The sequence below is a fragment of the Camelus ferus genome, chromosome 13 (genome assembly GCF_009834535.1).
Source record: "Camelus ferus isolate YT-003-E chromosome 13, BCGSAC_Cfer_1.0, whole genome shotgun sequence".
In the NCBI taxonomy this organism is placed as follows: Eukaryota; Metazoa; Chordata; class Mammalia; order Artiodactyla; family Camelidae; genus Camelus; species Camelus ferus.
The window spans coordinates 17,523,185-17,538,654 of record NC_045708.1 but is presented as its reverse complement, the minus strand read 5'-3'; the positions used below and the strand labels follow the sequence as shown (position 1 = coordinate 17,538,654).

Sequence of the window (15,470 nt, the reverse complement as noted above, 5' to 3'; positions counted from 1 at the left end):
TCTAATCCAATAAACATTCTGTAAATATTTGTGGAAGGAGGGAGTAGAAACACATTTAAATATATTTTGTAGAGATGAAAAGATCACCATTAAACCATTAATGGTGTGATGAAGCATTGCAGAACCTCTAAATGAACAATGGGAGGGAGGAGGAGGAGATACTTAATGAAGCTGGCAAAGAAAAATGGGAAAAGTGAAAGCAAGGTAAAACAAGTAATAGACACCAATGGAAGAGATAAGATCAACATTGCAGTTACTCCAATAAATGTAAATGGGTTGAATTTACCTATCAAATAAAAAAAAATCTTTCACATTGGGTGTAAAGACTCAGCTAGATGTTGTGTACCTTTTAAGACACACAAAGTGAACATTTAACAAAAAGGATCCTATTCACAATCCACAAATAAGATCAAAATATTTCAGAATACACCTAGCAAGACAAGTGCAAGATGTGTCTGGAAAAAAAGCTATAAAATTCTAGTGAATGTATTAGTTTTCTACTGCTTCAGTAACAGATAACCACAAACTTAGTGGCTTAAATCAACCCCGATTTATTTTCCAGTTCTGTAGGTGAGATGTCTCACTGGGCTAAAGTCAAGGTATCAGCAGGGCTGGTTCTTTTTGGACGACTAAGCTAAGGGAGAATCCCCAACACCTTGCTCATTCAGGTGTCGGTGGAACTCAGTTCTGTGGGGTTGTAGGGCTGTTTTCTTGGTGCTGTCAGCTGGGAGCCATCCTTAGTTCCTCGAGGCCTCTCTGGAGTCCTTGTAGATAAGATACCCCACAACACTTCAGAAGCAGCAACAGGATGGTGAATCCTCCTGTGATTAGATTGGGCCCACCCTATATAATACAGGATAACTGATTTTGTATCTCCCTCCAAAGAAAGTGGCTTTTGTAAATCTTCTTGACTTGCAAAGAAGCCCTATAGGAAGGCAGACTCTCCTTAAGAAGTGTTTAGTTCATCCAACCAAAAGTTATTTCAAGGCAATTTTCATGCTTTATTAACAACAGTAAGTATGTTTGAAATGTATCCTACTTATAAATCTCTGGAAATAATAGTCACCAGTATTTATTCCCTAACACTAAGCACACTGGAATAGACATCTCAGACATCATTCTGAACCCCTAGATTAAAGGTCAGTTATGGGTGTCTTTGTATTCTGTCTCCGCTTTTCTTACTTTTCCTAGCCAAAACACGGGAGTGAAAAAATCCCTTCTAAGATACTGCACTGACAGACATCCTGTGACGTCCGGGGAGGGGCGCTGTGCGGCGGCCTGGCCGAGCTCGGCCGCGGTCGCCCTCTCCCGCAGTAGGAGATACGGGTCAGCAGGAGGTGGCCAGGAAGGGTCCAGCAAGGCACAGCCTGAGCCTGCAGCTTCCCAAAGGGTGGACACAATGACCCAGTCACCATCGGCCGGGCAGTACTACAGTCCGCTATCACCCGCGCTGGGCCGCCTCACCCTCACTTAGTTCCAGCGGAGAAAACCAAACAAACACAAGCAGATACCCGGATGGAGCGGCATCATCCTCCCCCTTCCTTCCCCAAACCCGGTCTGAGACGCGTATGCGCATCCTGGAGGCCATTGGGCGAAGCGAAGGGTGGGTCGCCTGGTGGCGAGAGAAGAGCGGCGGTTGGACGAGAGGGGAGCCACGCCCATGCGTTAACGTCCCTGCCCATGCGCAGGGCGTCAGCTTCTGGTACTTTCGACGCGTTTTCGGACGCTCGGCTCAGATCGCGTCCGGACGTCGGAGGTGGAGGTGTAGGTTTTGCTTTTTGGGAGCGGCAGCGAAAGGCCTTTCTTCGTCTTCAGCTTCGAAAGGAAGGCGTCTGTCGGGCCTTTCTTTCCGTGTTGAGAGAGGCGTCGACGGCCTGCGGTGGGTTTTCTGGTGACGGGGTGGGTCCCGCAGGCACCTCATCCCGTGCGTGGCCGGGGCAGTGCGGGCCCTACGGGACGGGGACGATGGCGGCGCTTCAGGGCTGGCAGGTGGCGGCGCCATTGCCCGGAGGCCAGGAGGCTCGTTTCCTTCTGGGCCCCCGGCCAGCCCGCGCGACTCACTTCCGGGGCTTCATTTTTTCCCCTCCCCTTTCGTTTGTTTTTAGAAACAAGTTTCCTGGAAGAGATCCTCGGAGAAAAGGAAGCTCGGAAGCTGTCGGCCGAGATGTCCAGTTACGTCAACGACCTGTGGCCGGGCTCGCCGCGCAAGGCGTCCCCCTCGTCGTCGCGGTCGGGCCCGTCCAGCCGCCTGTCCTCAGCGTCGGGGAGCCGCTCTCCCCAGAGCTCTCGATCTCCGTCCCGGTCCAGCATCTCGAGCCGCTCGTGGTCCAGGAGCCGCAGCCCGCCCCGGCGGAGGAGCAGGTCGAGGTCCCACTCCCGGAGGCGCTACCAGAGGAGGTACCGGCGCTATTCCCGATCCTACTCGCGGAGCCGCTCGCGGTCCCGCAGCCGCCGGTGCCCGGAGAGGCGCTACGGCTCCCCCAGGAGGTCCTGCCGGTCCCGCAGCCGCTCCCGCTCCCGGGGCCGCTCCTATTACCGGAGGGCCTACGCTATCGCGCGCAGCCGCCGGTACTACGGCTTCGGCCGCACCTTCTACTCCGAGGAGCGCAGAAGCTGGAGGGGGCGATCCCGGACCAGGTCGCGGAGCCCATCCCCCTTTCGCCTAAGTGAAAAAGGTCAGTCCGTCGCAGAGAGAGGCTTTTGGAGGAAAGAGGAAGGACGTCTGTAGATTAATGGTTAAAACTACGCTACAGTTGGCACACAGTTTTAAGATGGGCGCCATTCTTTCCTCTTGGGACTGAGTCACGTTTCTGTGTTACATGTAAATGGCTCAGGGTGGAGGGAAGTTCTTGGTGGAGTCTTCAAAATGTTAGTGATTTATTTACCCATTGTAAGCTTTTAATTGTAGATTATTTATGGATGCTTATTTTCTTCAGCAAAAGAGAGTTCTGTTTCCATGAATAGTTACATCTTACATATGAAATCGTTTATTTTCAGTTTTTAAAAACTTTATTATGAAAAAAATCTTCGCAAAAGTAAAACTAGTGCAGTGGACACCTATAAATTCAGCCAGATGTTCCACAATTGCTGAAAGTGTCACAGGAAATGTTATTTAAACTTCCGTATATTGCTGGGTTAAAAAAGCAGAAACTTGTTTTGTGATTAAGTCTTTCGGGGAAATACTACAGAATTAATGAACATTCTTATGTTTTGTAGATCGAATGGAGCTGTTAGAAATAGCAAAAGCCAATGCAGCAAAAACATTAGGAACTGCCAACTTTGACTTGCCAGCTAGTCTTAGAACTGTTTCTGTATCTAAAGAAACAAACCGTGGTACGGCTGTACTGAATAACCGGGCAAAGTCTGAGGTAAGTATTCTAGGTTTATCCAAACAAAATCTTCAGAAAACTACTGCCAGAAAGATCTGATTAGCCATTTTTATTTGATTTGCCCTAGACTGCTGCCTGGAAAGGCTAGCTAAATATAATTTGTTAAAATGAAAATAACAGATCTGACAATACTGGACAGAATCTTCCCCCATGAAAATGGGAGACAGATGAACTTTATTTTCAGTTGGCACAGTACTAATTTACTTTCATAATTGTAGCTAGTATTTTGGTGATTTCTGTGCAGTTACCAAGTTGTTTTAGCTAGTTCTTACAGAGTATTTATATGTAGCTTTCATTTGCAGCATTATGTTCCCACAAATTCTGTATTCAACATACAGTATAGTTTATCTGCTTTATTTCTGTCTTATAGAAATCATGAATGTGGTCTCCAGACATTGATGAAGAAAATCTGTTGGTAATTGATACATGGGCAAAAGCATCAGAGGTTTAACTAATTTGAACTTTATGTTGACACACTGAAAGCTTAGTTTTTTGTTGATAGATCCATGTGCATGCTAGAATTTGGGACAGGTACTATTTGAATAAGGTACTGAAGACAATTTTTAAACAAAAGTGTACTTCTAGTGGTGGGGCATCTGATATAGGTGTCCCTTTCATAATATATGCAATATATTCCAGATGTTTTGAGAGATTACAGAAGAAGAGGCCTGCTTCACTTGCAGATAAGTTTATTACAATTCTCCAGAAATTCTGCAGTATAAAATTGATAGCTTTAAACGTTTAAGGTAGTTAGGAATTGATAGGCAAACCCACATCTGAGTCTGAATGAGAGGAGATAATCCATCTTTCCTATCTTAACCGAGCCTAAGTATTAGTGATAGACAAATAAGATCTTAGTTGAGTTGCTTTTTCGGATGATCAGGTTCCCAACTAGACTGACAAATGCCTTAGTTCTTTGAAACTAGGTATTTTTTGGTACGACTACTTTCAAAGTTATTGAATTTGCATCAGGAGATACAATACTGCTTTATGGGGAAGAGTGTTTTAAGCCTATCATTCAAGCACCTTTGTTATGGGGAAAACTCAACAGAGTACCATGTTTATTTTAGGCTGTTAATTATTTGGTTAGATCTCTCCAACTAAATTTATAATACATTTTTGGGCTGCTTTTTATACAGTACTGTAAACCAAGGGTATAGCTTTTTAAAATACATATTTTTTCTTACCTGTCTAGCTGTCGGAAAAGTTAACAGAAGATGAAACTAAAAATCCCAGTGGAAAGTCTTCCCAGCAAAAAAGCATAGCTTTTAGCTCTAATGTAAGTATATCTAAGTATTAACCACTCAAAAATTGGACATAGAACATATTTCTGTCATGTGAGCTTTTATTTTTGTTGACTTACAGTTTTTGTCTTTATGATGATAATTTGAGGCCTACTAAGCTACTTAAATTTTTTAGTATCTTTTTGTGTGGCTCTTAGAAGTGACTGATATAATTCCATCTAATACCCACATTATCAGTTTGAATATTTTGTCTTTTAAATATTGCTCTTAAAACTTTTCAATTGCTGAAATATTTAAGTTATAATCTTAAATGGAATTATTTAATGTATCTTGTAAAAGCACGTTTTTTATGTATAATATATGTGTTTGGGAAGCTGACTTAAGAATTTGTTCTCTTTACAGAATTCTGTAGCAAAGCCAATGCTTCAGAAGTCAGCTAAAGCTACTGCTGAAGAGACCTCTTCAGGGTCCCCAAAGATAGATAAGAAGAAAAGTCCATATGGACTGTGGATACCCGTCTGAAAAAAAAACCAATGGCTAAGGTTACCTGAAATGCACTTTATTGCAAATTTGTGTTTCTAGCATTATTCCATTCCTGTGCACCATTTAGTGGTAATTGTCGCAATGACAAATGATGACACGACGATGTAAATACTTAATATTTAAATATTAACATTCTAGATTTCTCTTGCAGACAGGAGATAGGACAAATGGACCAGAGGTTACGCACAGGTGGGATCCTTGTAAATATACTTGTAAATATTTTATATAATATGGATTGGTTATATAGAAGTGAAATTTTTAAGATAAACACAGTAATTGAACTCTTTATCTTGTATATATTTTAATAAAATGTGTTTTTATTATTTTAGTCTCAGTTAATTGTGTATATTTTACATAATGGGTCTTTAATGGGAAGAATAAGGCTGTGTCTCTAAAAGCCTTGCTAAATCAGTTAGTTCCACATTCACAGACTGAGCATGGGGGACCTTACACTCTCACTGACCTTAACCCGGGAGTTTGTGAGAAATGCTGAATCTCAAGTCTCTCCCCCCGACCTCAATTAGAAACTAAATCATAACAATATTCTCCATTGATGTAGATTCTTATTAAAATTTGGGAATCCTGCCATACTGTTGTGCTGGAAGAATTGAGCTTAAGGGCAGGAAAGTTAGGCTGAAACAGAATACCTCAATGAGCTATAAAATCTGAGGTTTTAGTTGCATTTTTTCATAATGCTTTAATAAGTATTCTAAATATGAAATTCATTAATTTGAAATTCTTTAATGCTGCTGTAGCTGGGAAGAACCTTAGCTAAAGCACATGAAAATTTAAAAATGGATGTTATCTTTAACTGAAAGATCTGGACAGTTGGTCTAAATAATAGCTAATTAGAGACTTTTGTAGTAGTATTTGCCTATTAATATATACTAGTGGATACCAATATTAGATTTAAGCCACTTAGATTGTTTCTGCAAGTGTTACTTGACTTAAAAGATCAATGTTTTGAGTTAAACGAAGGAGCCAGCTTAATGAATTTATTGTGCATATGTGCTAGGCTTTAGCAGTAAAACATGTCTTGCTAGAAGGAAAAAAATTTCTGGTAGACCAAAAACATGCATGAGGTTTTATTTTAAAGTTGGGGGAGGGCGCTTACTATTGATTGTTTTTCTTTCCTTCTCTCTTGACTCTTGCCACAATCTTGAGCAGATTCAGAACAGAAATTTAGAAAACAATAAAGTAGGCTTCTAATAGGCAAGGATAACAAATTAGAGGATAGGATGAGCATATTAGAGGCAAAACAACAAATAAGACAGACACCCAGAAATTAGATGAATAGATGGGCCAGGCTTAAATCCTAATTCTTGAGTAGAAGTAGACTTTAAAAAAGATGGTAAAGGTCCTCAAGTGGGATGTACTATAGTATAAAAGATGTGTACTGTCCAGTATTTCACCTGCATTTTCCTTTAAGACAGCCATTAGCTACATGTGGCTGTTGACCACTTGAGAAGTGGTAGGACTGATGAACTGAGCTTTAAGTAACCACTTACTGGGAAGTGCAGATAATAGATTTTTGTCATAGAGAGCTCTATCCAATACAATTTTCTAAAATTTGACCCCGTGGGAAAATGTATGAAGACTTGGATGTATATTATACACTCCTGGATGTGTAATTCCTATCTCTATCACTTACATAGCCTTGGTCACATTTTCATCCCTCAAGCCAGTGGCACATGATTTGTACAAGGGGAATTTCCTAGGAGAAAGAGTTGCTATTCTGGGTAAAATGTCTTTCTCAAAATTCTTGGGGGTGGGTAACATGCTTTGAAAGGTAACAAAGTTTACATAGCAGATGCATTTTATTCTAAGGAGACCCGAGACTATTGGTAGACTGATACAGTTACAGCAGAGTCCAAGAGGACATCAGCATTTGTAACTTTTAAAAAAGCGGACACCCTCAGTATTTTTAAAACTTAAAAAAAACATGAACACCCTTGTTAGTATCATTTGTTGGTATCCTTAGCAAAGTTGCAGAACTCAAGGATTTCCTTATAAGGGGGACTTGGAGTGAACTGACAATGCTAGGATCATTTTCACGCTCACTTAGCTGGTAACAGAAAAGCACTTGCTTTGATTGTGACCTGTGTTCAAATGCAGCCCTTAACAGCTAAGTGGACAAGTCATGTAATCTCTTCAAACCTTTTCCTTTAAGAGGTTTAGCTAGTTGCTGTGGCTGTGTGCCATTTCTGAGATTCACTGCTACAGTGATCTTTTCCTTTGGTTTGAGACTTCTCTATATTCCTTTCTTTTCTTTTTTGGCTCATTTTCTCTTTACTACCTAGTCTCCTGAAAAGAATGCTTTTTTTCATAATTACCCTATGGAGTCCTATCAGTCCTTGTTTAACTTGACCTTGTTGTTTGTGCCTGGCCTGGACTATTGTGTTCAGTCTCTCCTAGGCTTTGTAACACAGATTAACTGTGGATGTTCCCAGATGGGCTGTCATGTAAGTGGCATGTAGTTGCCCAGGTGTGATACCATGTCATATAATCTGTGGACAATTACAGCAAGCTGGTAGTGGCAGTGGGAAATTACACCAAGAGACTAAATTCATTGTTGTCCAATAGAAGAGCCACATTGAAAAAGGTAAAAAGAGGTGAATTTAAGTTACCCCAGTATATTTAAAAATATCATTTCAACATTTAAGAAAGTGGGTTTTTTTGTGGGGGTTTTTTTGGTAGGTGGTATAATTCAGTGTATTTTACACTTAAAAGCACAACTTAGTTTGCCTTAGCAACATTTCAAGTGATCACTAGGCATATGAGGTGAGTGGCTACCATTTTGGAAATCACAGCCCTAGACAGTAGGTTCAGGTCTGTAATACTTTGCTTTTCTTGTAGAGAAGCCATGCTTACTGAACTAATGCACCACAGCATGCTGTCCTTTAGTTGTCTTTGCTGAAGCACTTACTAAGCTTACTTAGTAAAATGAAACGTTTCTATGAGTGCTCCCTTTTCACTATTTCTTTTGTGGAGTCCTTTCTCAATTTTTTCTGTCATTCACGCAGAGATTTACATGCCTTTCTTTGATCTCTCCCATTGTCTACAGGGGCTCTTTGTCCTTTGCCCACTGTTGGGATTCTGTCCTTGGCCTTTCTTTACAAGCTATTTTGACAATTTCCTTCACTCTGCCTTTTAACTACCATCTGCTAACTGAAAATTATCAATTTTCTAAGCTCCAGTTTCCAATACTTGCCTCAGCTCTACAAAATGAACCTTTCCTATACTGAGCTTATTACAGTATTGCCTGTTTGAATTTGTGGCTTTTACCATCCACCCAGTCACCATCAGAGTAGTCTTCAAATTATACTGACATCTGCTTATTTGGTTGTCTGTTGGGAGTGCTTTTCTCCTCTGGAGAAATCCTATTTGTCCTTTAAACCCAGGCAGTGATGTCTATGAAACCTACCCTTAGTAATTTTTCCCTCCTCTCCTTTTCCCTTAGTACAAAGGTATTAAATGTTTCTTCGAAAATACTGGGGAACAAAAAACTATGGCAGATTATTCCTAGGATAAGATTAGGCAGTATGGTTATTTGTATCATATTATTTTAAAAAATAAGTAAAATTATATCGCCTCTGTTCCCATTCCCCAGGGGTAATCACTCACTATAAATAGTATGATATACCTCCTGGATTTTTTCTATGCCTGTACAAACCTCCCTATATATAGTTGAGCGCATCTTTTCATGTTAGTATAGATCTGTCTTGTATAATTGTATGAATGTACCATAGTGTTAAAATTTACCTATTCACAATACATTGAACATACCTTTATTAATAGCACTAATATTACCATCTTTATAAGCCCATCATTAGCTAAATCAGAGCTTCCTACTCATGTGCCCAACCTACTTACTGACCTCAATCCTAGTCATTTTTATTCACATAACATGGCACAATTAATATTCACTTTCATGTAATACTCCTGACTACCAGTTTTCTATCCTCTATTTCCCATAACTACTACTAAGACCACATGTCCTAATAATATTTTTACCAAATGTTTTAACTTACTTTCTTCCAAGGGATATTTGCTTTTTGAAGGCTGGCGTATTTATAAAATGCCTTTGGAAAATCAGTCTCCTACCCTCCCTATGTTTGCCCCATAAATGCACCTGGGCCATGGGGTAGAACATGGGACAAGTGAGCACCTGTTAGTTGTGACCATATCCTGGGGAGAGGGGCTAGAGTGAACTTCCGGTAGCCACTGTCATTGCTTTCTTTTCACTACCTACCACAGCTTACAAGAATAATTACTACCAATTTAGCATCCCATCTCTGAAGCTCCCAAGTTCAACTCTAGGTCAAGTCAAATAAATGACAAACTTCAGCATGACGATGACTTGTCTTTGTATCTAAGAATTTTAAGCCTAGCATAGTGCACATGTTAAGCACACACTTTAAACAAAGAAATACAAGACAAATTTTTCTTCAAAAACTGAGTAATAAATATATAAGTATGAAAATACACAGACATTTGTAGAACACTTTACTACAAGTTATAAAAGGAATGAGTCCTAGTTTACTGGTACAATTTGGCAGTCAAAACAGTTCCTAAAGGAGATTAGACAGCTGTTCCTCTTTCCAAATTCTGTTTAATTTCAGCTGTGTATTTCCCATAGAATCTTTCTGCCTTCTTGTTGAATTTGGCATTCCTTTCATTAATGTAGTCAATATCTGCATCATCATTATAAGGATGTCTCCGGCTATATTTGTCTCGTTTTTCAATTCTGTAATGTAAACAAATACACAAAATTCAAAGCTGCTTTTTTGTTCTTAATAGTTAAGATTGATAACAATACCTTTAGAAAAGCATCCTGCAATGAAATATGTTCAATGAGCATTCCTGAATTTAATTTTATAAGTTAACAGTACCATCAGATGGTCTGGTCTGCAGTTTGGGAAATTACCCAAGTTCATACTGAAATATAAGGGCAGTGATACATTATACTATGTTGAGAGCATTTTTATACATACTCTGTAGGTTCTGCCTAATAATTACCCCTTCAAACACAAATAGATGTTGGAATGGGACCATTCCTCAAAGCAATAACTCAAGATGTTCCTTAATTTCTATCCACTTGCTACACTTTAAGACCATAACATTAATTTTGTTATTAAACGTGAAATTAGTATTGAAACTTTAGGTTGGACTTGTAATACTGCTTTTCCAAATCTGTGACCATCCTATCAATTTCCTCCGTGGAACGCACATGTGGTCTATGAAGAAGACTGTTAGATGTTGGGTAGAACTACTCTCCACTGAAAAAGAGGCAAGTGGTGAGTAAAACAAAAAAGAAAAAAAGATCCTATATCTTCAGAACTGGACACTGTTTAGTGGTCAGAAATGGAAACTTTGGGATCATATTTGATTTCAAAGAAACAATTCAGATTTGAAAAAAGATATTTAAGAAATATCTACTCCAAAGCCCAAATGAGTCAGCTGAGGACCACAGGTGAGTGGACTTAACCAAGTTCATACAGAAGGAGGGCTTGAATAACATGCTGTGCTCAGCACAATTTACAGCTCTCTCCACTATACTACATGATCACTTTTAAAATAGTCTTGATCTTTAGCAAATGACCTGTCTTACATAATTAGGTAAGGAGTGCAGTTTACATGTTTTACTGTACGTGATAAAGTTAGAAAGTATTACAGTGTCCTTTACCTGTGGAAGGAGTTAGAACAACAGTAATCATGATAATAAACAGGTAAAACGTAACACAGTGCTTACTATGTGCTAAGCACTGACGAAGTTTACTGTATGAATTCATTTACTCTTTATCATAACCCTATAAGGTAAGCACTATTATTCCCTGTATACACATGAGGAAACAGAAAAATTGTGTGACACAGCTAGTAAGTGGTGGAGCCAGGACCCAAGGCCAGGAAGAAAAGCTCCAGATAAGCTCTCTTAAATTCAAGGCCTTCCACTAACATACAAAATGTATACTTTTAAATCACATCAACTTACTGTTTTTCTCAGTCTTTCATATGTTTCCATGTCAGGTTTGATCTGCTTGGTTAACCTATGATACCGGCGTTAACTGGGCAGCAGCGTAATCTAAAAAACTGAGAACCCAGATTGTTTTTCAGTGTTGGGGCATTATTAGACTTGTTAAGTGGGCCATTAACAGGTCCATCCAATAAAGTAAAGGTTAGTTTTACCTGAAAAACCCAGATCTGGTTTTTCTTCCTTTTTCTTCTCCCATCTTTCTGCATCTTCTGCACTGATCTCCAGCAATTTCACTTTCTCAGTCTTCCCACCTTGCTGCACATTCCTAAAAAGAGGGAAAAGAACATTAGCTTTACTGCCTTATATAATTTCTTGATTCCTTTCAACTCAAAGTCCTAAAGACAGCCATCAAGACAGTAAGTTGACCAATTTTCAAAGAAAATTGTGGCATTTGCTATTATCTGTAAGAAATAATACATCTGTAACAATGACACCAAAAATACCTGTGTGGGACACATTAGGTGTCCATCAAAATCCTTTCTCCCCTCCTTTCTGGGCTCATGGCTGCCCATTTCTCAACCTCCCTCACAGATGGATCAGGACAGGTAACTTGGGCTGCTCAACAGGGAACTGATACATGACAGACTCATGAGTTTTACTGTTTAGTACTGTTGAAGCTTTTGTTACTGTAGCTTTTTACCCTAAAATCCATTGTTTATGTGGCTCTAATGATGTGCACTGTTGTAAATGTTTTATATACTTTTTTCTCACAACTCTCTAAGGTACAGATCAAGGAAACCAGAGCCAGAATGCTTAATGCTGAACTATCATGCCATATACTGCCTCACAGAACACAATATAATATCTGATCCACAGCTTGTGAAGAAGGCAGAAGTGTACTTACTTTTTTCTTTCCTTCCATTCCAAACGAGCTTTTTTAGCTTCCCAGTTTGCAGGTAGTTTAAGTCTTTTATCTTCCTTCACAACTTCCTAGTGATTTAATTTTTGAGCTTCATTCTACCACCAGGACACATAAAGTTTATCAGCAGAAGTATGGAAACAAATCCAAACATGTTATCTGTCTTCTTCTATTGTAGACCATCCAAAATAGACTTATGGGTCTTATCCTGGAAGGAAGGGAGCTACACTGTGTGTGTGTGTGCTGGAGATATTTCACGTAGGGGGACGAGATGAGGTAAATATTCATACCTATACCTCAAAGTATTCTTTCACTGCCTTTGAGGAACCACGTGGTAAAGATGGAAAGAGCAATAATTTGGGAGTAAGGAGGCCTGAGAAATATATTGATTTGACTATTCCTTGGCTGTGTGATGTAAGCAAGTCTCTTAGGATTGGACTGAAACAGGGTTTCCTGAAGTATGAGTTCTACTGTACAGAGGTACTTGAGGGGATTTTAGATACTACTGAATACTCTGAGTCACGTACTGAAAAAGTGATTCCATTTTCATTCCTCTTTTAATTCAGATTGGGTTGAAGACAAAGTTTCAGCAACTAACAGTTTAACACCTCTAAAAATACCTATCTTAACACCTTGTTTAATCTCCCTTTAAAAACAGAGGGTAGGAGGCACCACCAGAATGCATCAGAATGCAAATCCTGACTGTGAAACTACAGACAAAATAACCTGTTTTTTTTCAACCCAACAAAACAAACTCCCAGCCTCCCACCCCCACCCCACTCCTGCTAACCCAAAACAAGCCCACAAAACAAAACAAAAAAACCTCAAAAAGCAAAAACAAACCCCCCCAAAAATGGAAAGAGAACCTACAGATTAAAAAGAGATTAAAATTAAAAATTCCCATTTGAAATAGTAATATTAAATAAATTTAAATAGTAATTTAAAGAACACTGAACAAGTGGACAGGTGGTCACACTTACAAACCATGAAGGTGGTATGAAAAGGACTCCAAACTAATTCCCCTATTGTCTATAAAGTTCAGAAAGTTTTAGGTCACAGAATTGATGGCAGAGTCAGGCCAAGAACCCAAATTTCCTGATTTCTAGCTGTTGTTTCCTCTACATATTAAGTATTTTAATATCTCTTTAATCACAATACCATCAGCATGCTCCCCAAATAATTCCTTAATATCAAATATCGTCAGTGTTCACATTTTCCTGATGGTCTCATAAGTGTTATTTTTACAGTTTGTTTGAATTGGAATTGAGACAAGTCCCATACATTGTGATTAATCAGTATGTATGTATATCTCTTAAGGTTTATTTAATCTATAGTTTCCTTCTCCATCATCTTTATCCATTGCTTTTTTGGGGAGTGTGAAAATGAGTGGGTTGAATGTCCTATTGTTTCCCAAAGCGGCTTTTGCTAGTTGCCTCTGTATAATGTCTTATAACATATTCCTTTGATCTCCTGTATTTCCTATAAATTGGTCATTAGATCTAGTGGCTTCATCCAATTCAGGTTAGATTTTGGGGAAGTCTGATTATACGAAGCTAGTGTTACATCTAACAGGAGATACATAATCTCCAGATTTTCTCCTTTTCTGTGATGTTCACAGCCATTGCCTGTGATCCAGTGATTCATTAAAGACGGCAAAGGAGGGATGTTTGAATTGTATCATTGCTTTTTCACGTATCATCTGGCCTCCTATTCTCTTACAATAGTTCAAGTGAATTAAGTATGTACGTTCCACTAGTTTTTAGACTGAGTTTTTCTGCGCAAATAAAGATAACTACCCTCCTCACACATACCCTTGTCTCCAGTTGCACTCAGCTGCCTGCTGGCCTCGTACCCTAATGGGGACTATTCCTTTGCCCTTGTTCCTACTATTTGGATACCTCTGGTCCCAACTCCTTTACTTGTTTGATAGTATCCTACTCAGCTTAGTTGTACTTTAGTAGTGTTTTTCTTCACTGCACTCGGAGGCACTTTGTTCCTCCCTCTAACATGGCATTTATCAAGCTGTGGAGTAATGACTGGTTATGGATCTACCTCCACCACCAGGCAGAAGCCTTACCGTATTTACCGCTGTATCCACACCATCTGGTTGGCTGTGATAGACTAGAGGCCACTGAGGGGGAGGGGACGTTTCTGGCGGAATAAGTGAAGCCAACTTGCTGTGTGACAACAGACAAGTTACTTTACATTTCTGGTCCGCAGTGTCCTCATTCATAAAAAGAAAGATTTGACAGAATCACGCGAACTGAGAGGAGGGTGCGGTGAGAGGTTGCTTAAAAAAAATACCAATGTCTGGGTCCAGAAACTGATCAAATCATATGCTCTGGACGTAAGGCCTAAGCATGTGTAGTCTTTAAAAGTTCTCATAGTGACTCCAATGTGCTCCCAGGTTGAGAACCCTGGGGCAGAACTTTCATCTTGCTCTGAGGGTCTGTCACACGCGCTGGAGCAGTTTCCTCGTCCCTTCCTTCACAAACGCGCACAGGCCTGGCCAGCTGACAGGTCTCAGGTGACCCCCAGGGCTACTCACCCGCTTCAGGTGAAGCTCCCGGAATTTGCGCAGCCTCTGTTCGCGCTTCTGGGCGGCCAGCTCCGCGGCCCCGCCCACTGGCCCCTGCGGCGAGGAGGGCAGGCTGGAAGCAGGGCCTACTTGGCTGTTCCCTGGAAGCCCAGGCGGATTCCATGTGAGTCCCGACAGGCCAGGCTAGACCCTCACAGCCGACCCCGACCCCACAGTGTCTGCGTCCCTCTCCCTTCCTCCCTCGCATCGCCTCTAAGTCTGACCGCAAACGCCTCTATCTCCCCAACCGCTGGGCAAGGCCAGCCACCCACCTTCTCTGCCTTAGCTTTCCCCCCAGACTTCTGGCGACAAGAAGTAACTTAACTTTTCCGACTTTCTGGCTCACTTCCGGCCGCCAGGAGCCACAGGTTTCAGGACAAAACCTCGCCCCTTTCTGCTTCCCCAGGAGCTGAGGAACCACTCCCCGCCCCTCGAAGCCCTGGGCTGTATTTAATTGGTCAGGCTTGTACGGCAGGCGCATTGAGTGGAAACACCTGGGCGGTAGTGGCGAAACCGGAGAGGCTGCGGTCTGTGTGTCCGAATTCGGTGTTGGGACCGGAATGCAGAGTGAGAAGAGGAGGGATAAAAGGGAGGAACCACCATCAAATGTGTGAGAAAGTAACCCAAAGCACAGGTTGTGCCCATCAAGTGACCAAAACCTTTTAATTCAGATCTCTGATTATACAATCCAAAGTAGGGCCACGGTCACCATCACATCAACCTATTTTAATCTTTGCACAGCAGTTTATTGCCTCCCCACTAAGTACAACGTAAGCTTTAAGAGAACAGGATCTATTTCTATCTTGTTCACAACTCATTCCCT

The 15,470-nt window shown here is 40.7% G+C and overlaps 1 protein-coding gene, 1 long non-coding RNA gene and 1 pseudogene across 7 annotated transcripts; 1 reads left to right on the top strand and 2 right to left on the bottom strand.

Moving 5' to 3' along the window:
- Positions 1–527: 527 nt before the first annotated feature.
- Positions 528–1,583, bottom strand: LOC116668306. The gene is made up of 2 exons (XR_004325434.1): positions 1,465–1,583; positions 528–843 (listed from the first exon to the last, which is right to left on the bottom strand). It is a non-coding gene; the product is annotated as an uncharacterized LOC116668306 (long non-coding RNA).
- Positions 1,277–5,462, top strand: RSRP1 (arginine and serine rich protein 1). Of its 6 annotated transcripts, XR_004325431.1 has the most exons (6): positions 1,278–1,879; positions 2,106–2,675; positions 3,217–3,368; positions 3,760–3,804; positions 4,029–4,668; positions 5,036–5,101. XR_004325431.1 is itself a non-coding variant. In XM_032495518.1 (5 exons), the coding sequence occupies exons 1-4, from the start codon at positions 1,516–1,518 to the stop codon at positions 3,766–3,768; spliced, it is 1,095 nt and encodes a 364-aa protein (XP_032351409.1). In that variant the 5' UTR covers positions 1,278–1,515; the 3' UTR covers positions 3,769–3,804; positions 4,585–4,668. The 6 variants fall into 6 exon arrangements, 2 of the variants coding, with proteins under 2 accessions (XP_032351409.1, XP_032351408.1); XM_032495518.1 differs by lacking the exon at positions 5,036–5,101 and having other exon boundaries at positions 4,585–4,668; XR_004325430.1 differs by lacking the exon at positions 3,760–3,804 and having other exon boundaries at positions 1,279–1,879.
- Positions 5,463–9,617: 4,155 nt separating this feature from the next.
- LOC102509041 lies at positions 9,618–15,253 on the bottom strand (annotated as a pseudogene).
- Positions 15,254–15,470: the final 217 nt, after the last annotated feature.

Coding starts and splice junctions, on each gene's coding strand:
- RSRP1 (XM_032495517.1), top strand. CDS start 1,516: ATGGAGCGGCATCATCCTCCCCCTTCCTTCCCCAAACCCGGTCTGAGA. Junction 3,369..4,584: donor ATAACCGGGCAAAGTCTGAG/GTAAGTATTCTA, acceptor TTACCTGTCTAG/CTGTCGGAAAAGTTAACAGA. Junction 4,669..5,035: donor GCATAGCTTTTAGCTCTAAT/GTAAGTATATCT, acceptor TTCTCTTTACAG/AATTCTGTAGCAAAGCCAAT.